At 40.3% G+C, this 7,152-nt stretch overlaps 1 protein-coding gene across 1 annotated transcript in view; it reads left to right on the forward strand.

Annotated features, from left to right (window-relative positions):
- The window catches only part of lingo1b (leucine rich repeat and Ig domain containing 1b), a 17,746-nt gene extending 12,523 nt beyond the window's left edge, over positions 1-5,223 (forward strand). Inside the window, exon 2 of the mRNA XM_023393105.2 lies at positions 2,243-5,223. Coding sequence (XP_023248873.1) covers positions 2,243-4,102 — 1,860 coding nt within the window. The 3' untranslated portion in view covers positions 4,103-5,223. The remainder of the gene's footprint in view (positions 1-2,242) is intronic.
- Positions 5,224-7,152: the final 1,929 nt, after the last annotated feature.

Raw genomic sequence — 7,152 nt, forward strand, 5'->3', positions numbered from 1 at the left:
CACCCGCCCGCCCGTCCTTACTACACTCTGAATCATAAATCATGCATGGTACTCTGGTAAGAAAATCACCATTGCATTTGCATTTGCTTGTTTGCGATTAGCAATGGCATTAATGAGCCTCATCCTCTTTCATATTCCTGACTTGACAATATAAAATCATATCGTGTCAAACAGATAAACATGTCGCCCGTTTTCAGCGCTCAGTAGCTTAGTAATATTTCATTTCACTCCAAGGTTTAGCATCTGTCACAAAGGATCTCATGCATACACTATGTATGAGGTTTTTGTCTTTATAATGCGCCAAATTCTTTTTTAACATTTCACCTCTCATTGGAAAAAAAAATAATAAGAAAAATAAAAAACCGTGCTATGCATTTGTAAATTCACCTAATTAGTGAGAGACAGAAAGGAGTGGGAAGAAGCTGCTGGAAGACACTTTCAGTGTGACAGTGCGCCCCATATACACTGTACTGACGCCCAACATGTCTGACACACGCAGCCAACAGAAATCAACAGTTCTGGAGGAAGTGAAAACGGAAGCAGCAATTACTGTTCCGTCGGAAACGACTCGGACCAAGACGTGAGCTGCTTCGGTCCCGTGACTTTTAAATTACCGAGAGTGATGTTTTAATTTGTGTCGGAGCGATAAAAGCAGAATCATTCTAATCGTCACCATCAAGTTTAATCCTTTTCTTTAAAGCTACAGAGGCGGTCGACGGCCAAACAGGTTCTAAAAAAGCATGATACCGATAATTTCAAGCGCTCTTACAAAACCACTTTAGGGCGAATGAGTTACGGGAAGAATCTGCCGCATTCGGATCCAACACATCACAACAACATGCTGACAACATTTGGACGGAGACTGTATTAACCTCTTATTATGGAATTCAGTCTTTAATTAAAAGATATATTTATTCACGTCACTGTTTATTGTTTAATCATTTAATGAAAATGTATAATTTAATTTCCCAGTTGTAAAGTAACATAGATATGCTGTTTGTTTTATCACATACATTCATGTTTGGCTTTGTTTTTGTTTTGTTTTTTTTTTACAGCTCAAGGCATTTATATGTTTTTGTGTCCAGATAAAAATGTCTAAGTAAAAACATCAATCCAAGCGGACGTGACGCAAACAAAGCAGTGGTGAGGCCAGTCTCAATAAAAAACAATCCACACCATCATTTCTCTTATACTTTCCATGGGGCTCTTCTAAGAGTGTGTCCCACAGATAAAGCTGTGACTTAAATCGCATGATTGATGTGAGAAGTAGAGCTTGAAGGTTTTAGCAAGTTAAAGTGCCCCTGAGTCAAAATCAAATAGGGGTTTAAAGTCCTCTGACAATCTCCCTCTCTCCATTTATCACCACTTGGCAGCTATCTCTGTTTTATATCACTGCAAGGTCAACAGCACAGCAGCGGCATGGGATGTGTTAAGTTTGCAAATGTTTCGGGGATCCGTTTAAAGATGTACAATGGCATTTTTGGCTGCCAATTAAAAATGGTTTCTACGAGCGTGGACATTGTGTCGCAGACGTTGACAGTAATTGTTTTCAGCACACTCAGAAGTCCGAGGCACAGCAGGGTGGTTATACTGTGTGACCAAGCCCTTTTATTGATTGGCTGATTTCATTTCTTTCGAGTAAAGTGAAGAGAAAATGAAATTTTATACAACAAAGGGGAACGGCAGCCTATATCTTTGTGAGGCAAAATTGTGATTTCCACTGACTTTGTCGTGAAAGTTATTTTGTTATTAAGTTGTAGTAATAAATTTTGCAAAAGGTTTTATGATTAAATATTTAATATTCAACTCATACTGTGGGTTATGTTGAGAAAAGAGCCAAAATGTTCCCACAACTTGGAAAGACTCATTAGAATCAGATGATTAATGGTTCATCAACAATGGTCCATCGAGCTATTATTGTAAAGTATCTTCAGTAACATCACAGGAAAACATTTCAATGATGTTATAAATATATATTTCTATGAAATGTAAGGAAAGCAGTTCAGGACACAATTTGGAGAGCTTCATCTGCACATATCTGTCAACAAAATAAATAAACAAACATAGCTTCTGGCTCATTTTGTGCATTCATCATTGTCAGTTATTTATGCATTCATTAAAAATCAAAATGTGATATTTTATTTGGAAACAAACTCTTTCTTTTCTGTGCATGATACGGTATCGTTGTTGCCAACTGTCAAAGCCACTGTACCAACCTCTACCTTTTTCTATGTCTCCACAGGTAAGCAGTAGGATGGTGTCTGGGGAGGCAGGAGGGCACAGCTACTTGGTGGCATGCTGGCAGCCCATCCTGATCCTAATGCTGGGCACTGTCCTCTCTGGCTCCACCACCGGTTGCCCGTCCCGATGTGACTGCAACGCTCAGGAGCGGTCAGTCGTGTGCCATCGACGGAGACTGGCAGCTCTTCCCGAGGGCATCCCCACTGAAACAAGGCTGCTAGACCTCAGCAAGAACCGGCTGAAAACTCTTGGGCCCGAAGAGTTCATTAATTACCCTCAGCTGGAGGAGCTGCAACTTAATGAAAACACAATTTCAACCATTGAGCCTGGGGCTTTTAGCAACCTCATGAACCTCCGAACTCTAGGTTTGCGCAACAACCAGCTGAAGCTCATTCAGCTGGGGGTGTTCACTGGCCTGACCAACCTCACCCAGTTGGATATTAGTGAGAACAAAATTGTCATTCTGCTCGACTACATGTTCCAGGAGCTGTACAACCTGAGGGCGCTGGAGGTTGGCGACAATGACCTCGTATTCATCTCACCCCGATCATTTCATGGCCTCAGTAACCTTGAAAGCCTCAACATTGAGGGATGCAACCTGGCTTCAGTGCCCACCGACGCCCTTAGCCATCTGCATAACCTGTTGTCACTTCGATTACGTTATCTCAACATCACCGCCGTAAGAGATTACTCCTTTAAGAGGCTGTATCGGCTCAGAGTTCTGGAGATTTCTCATATGCCTGCCCTGGACACCATGACCCCAAAATGCTTGTTTGGACTCAACCTCACTTCACTGTCCATCACAAACTGTAATCTTACCATCATCCCCTACCAAGCCATCAGTCACCTAAGATATCTTCGGTTTCTGAATCTGTCTTTCAATCCCATTTATACGGTGGAAGGGAACCAACTGTTCAACCTACAGAAGCTCCAGGCTTTTCATTTGGCCGGTGGAAGATTAGCGGCCATTGAGCCCTACTCTTTCCGAGGACTCAACCACCTCCGTGTACTCAATGTATCCAGCAATAGCCTGAGCACCTTGGAGGAGTCCGTCTTTCACTCTGTGGGAAACCTTGAGACCCTGGCTTTATATGACAACCCACTGGCATGCGATTGCCGCTTGCTCTGGGTCTTCCGCCGTCGGTGGAGGCTGAACTTTAACAGACAACAGCCCATGTGTGCTTCACCTGAGGTTGTGCAAGGAAAAGAGTTCAAGGACTTCCCAGACATCCTCCCCTCTGATTATTTCATCTGCCAGAAATCCAAGATCGTGGATTATAAAGTTCAAGAAAGCCATGTAGATGAAGGAACTACGGTTTACTTCGCTTGCCAAGCTGAGGGTGATCCAGTCCCGGTGATAATGTGGCTATCCCCCAAGAAGGAATACATCACTACCAAAACTGCGGGGTCAAGACTTTCTGTGTCTAACGAGGGCACGCTGGAGGTGCGTTACGCCCAAATCCAGGACAACGGCACCTACACGTGCATCGCAAGCAATGCAGCAGGCAATGACACCAAAGCTGCTCACCTTTTTGTGCATAGCTACTCCCCCAATTGGCCCCACCAACCAAACAAGACATTTGCCTTCATTTCCAACCAGCCCAGCGACGAAGGTGCCAATGTGACCCGGGCCACAGTTCCGTTTCCATTCGATGTAAAGACACTCATCATCGCAACAACCATGGGATTTATCTCTTTCCTCGGAGTTGTTCTCTTCTGTCTTGTAATATTATTCCTCTGGAGTAGAGGGAAAGACAATACTAAGTCAAGTATAGAGGTTGAATATGTGCCACGTAAAGAGGAAACAGAGGAGGCCAGTCCCACTGAGGCACCCATACAATTCAACATGAAAATCATGTGAACAGGAGGTCACGTAAGCTTACGAACTGCAGTCAGGATGCATACTTTCCTCGCTTCAAATATGTACTCAGATTATGAGCGATAAAATCGCACAGCAGCAAACGCATCTTGACACTATACCCTAGACTTTTTTCTTTTTTTTTTTCTTCTATTTTTTTTTTTTTTTTTTTTACTTCAGGGACTGAATCTTCAAAGCAAATGTTGAATTTAAAATATTACAATTTCTGTAAATTTGTATTGGCAATACACAATCGGTATGTTAACATGCACTCAACAACCCCGTTACTGCGTGTAACCAAATTAAGGTGAAAGTTTTAATGAAGCACATGGAGTAGCGTTTACATGATAGGTGGGATACTGTATGGAAGAATGTAGAGGTTGTTTCTACCCTCACAAAATAAGAGAAAGGCTCTTTTTGTAGTTCGCTTTGATGGATATAAAAAGCACAATAACCCACTATTAGAAGCCAAGTTCTGTTACTTGAAATCCTTTCTTTTTTTTGTCCTATAACAAGCAATTGACATATACATATACTTTCAAGAAAAGTCATACAGTTATAAAGACAGTTATATTCTGAGAAAAAAGAAGAAAAAAAAACAGTCACAAGACTTCAGTAATAATTTTTAGAATAAGGTCATATAAGGTGAACGAAGTTGTGATGTTTAAAGAGTTGTGATGTTACCAGAAGATATGTTTTTAAAAAAGACTCATTTTTGGATCTCAGTTCTCTGAAATGTAAGTTTTAGTATTAAGGACCATAAGAGGAGTAAGTGCACCTCACCACCCGTCGTGTGTCAGCGAACGCTGACCTTTAACTATTTCCAACATCATTAAATTTTATTTTGATGTTTTCTCTGCCCATTTTGGCGCTGCTGTCTGGGAGGAATCACGTCCAAAATCATCAAACTGTAGCCTGTATCTCCGTTAGTTGTCACAGACGATTTCAATTTTACTGAATGTATCAGTTACATGAAATGAGAGTATTTCCTTAATCTGGTAAGAGTCAAATTAAAAGTGTGCATGTTAACACACTGAAAAGATAAATAGCCAGTCCTACAGTATGTGCTCCCTTTCGCAAACAAAGGAAGTTTGTCATTAAATGTATTGACTTGTTCAGCTATACATATTTTTTCTGTATTTTATTCTTTCCTTGTACATTACGCTATGGCACAATAGTAATGCTTTTAATGGCTGTGGGTTTTGAACATATTACAATCTGAAGAGCAGATAAAATATTCAGTAAACATGTTTTTGATGTAGCTAAACCAAAAGAGTATCACTGCTTAGCAGAGTGTATAAAAGTACCTTTGAAATCATCAGATTAACAATTTATCATCAAGTGTAACGGAAGTTAATTTGTTTACTCATTTGGCAGCTCAATAAGTGAGAATACTCTGCCCAAGTCCTGAGGTTATAATGTCGCCGGTGCATCTAAAAAGTGGTGACATTATTCATTTATTGCCTTAAGCAACCCATTTTTCCAGATTTCAGCTGAGCAATACCCAATATTTACGTGTAAAATTGAGTTTTATGCCTCATAAGGATTTTATGTTGTCTAATTAATTTCATAGTCAAGGTCTGCTCTGAAGATAATGTGTTCATTAACTCTTACAATACTTGTTTAAATGGGAAGGGCAGATGGAAATTCTATTAAAATAAGTAACATTTTATACAATGGGTGCTTATTTTTATGCTAATCTACTATAAAAGTGAATGTGACTGCACATTTTTCATCTCCAAGAGAGATGACCTACCTGCTGCAGGTAGCAAGTATCACAGATCTTATTGTTTTACTTGAGAGGCACACAATAAATCACACTTACATAATAATACCTCTTACTCAACTCACTGCAATCTTTGATTGCTGGTACTTGCCAATTAAACCATAAAATCATATAGTACATTCAGACATGATGGCAATGTTATAGCATACACATGTCAGAGCTATGTATTGGTGCACTGTAAACTAAGATGAGGTCATGTCTGACCATCAGTCAAAGCTGCATATTATATGATTATGGTACAGTTTCCACAATACGTAGCTGAGGCTAATGTTTACCTCTAGGTCCCAAGGAGCGCTGGAGAAGAAGTTTTATTGAATTAACCTGGGACTGCAAGTCAACACAAAATATTTCTGGATGCTAAGCACGGTAAGTGTGTTAGCGGTCATGAGTGCTGCTAAATGAACTGGCTGTAATAACAACAGATGGACAAAACATAAACATGTCATTTAAGTATCAGCCTGACACCGGGGATGGATCGTTACACTAAAAGTCTGAGGACATAACAATTGCCTGGTCACGTTTTGAAGCGGTAACACAAGGACATCATCAAAGACTAACTTGTTTGGTCTGTAGATATTTTTTTGGGGGGGTTTTATTACATGAAATAAACATGATATCATGTAGAAATCACAAATATATAGAAATTATGTAATTGACACCAGAGTGAGTTGTTTCACTTCTACATAAAATAATAACACGGCTACAGCGATGATGATAATGACGCTAGACTGTTGTGCACCTGACTCCAGGAATAGTGTCGACTAACTGCGCTGTATATTTATCGTTACCGCTACCACATGGAGATATGGTTAAATTAACTAGCAGCATTCCTTCATTCAGGTCCATAGTTCTATAATTATTGGGTCACTGGTCATCAGTCTGATTCATACAGTGCATCGTCAACGTGCGGGTTTCAATGCTTTCCGGCACCAGATCTCAGTTTGTTGTATCCATGTAGCTAGGCAACATCCCTCACATTTCTCAGAATAAGCTTTTTGACATGCTCCGCAGAACTCGCCGAGACCTGTTGCATCTGGATTAAGTGGTTAGCCGGATACAGCAATAACTGCAACACTTGTAAAAGCGAGAAAGCAGGAAGACAAAAAGCACAATGAGTTCCACAGAGGAATGAAAAAGGATGAAAAAGTTTGGTTGTTTACTTTTTCCCTGTGCTCAACACTGGTTTAAAAGACGTATGTTCATTATGCAAAGTACTGTCTCTATTTCTGATGGGCTGACACCACAACCGGCCATCTACTATGATTAA

The sequence above is a fragment of the Seriola lalandi genome, unplaced genomic scaffold, assembly GCF_002814215.2.
Source record: "Seriola lalandi dorsalis isolate HSWRI2012SDOR001 ecotype SW California unplaced genomic scaffold, Sedor1 jcf7180002054929, whole genome shotgun sequence".
NCBI lineage: Eukaryota > Metazoa > Chordata > Actinopteri > Carangiformes > Carangidae > Seriola > Seriola lalandi.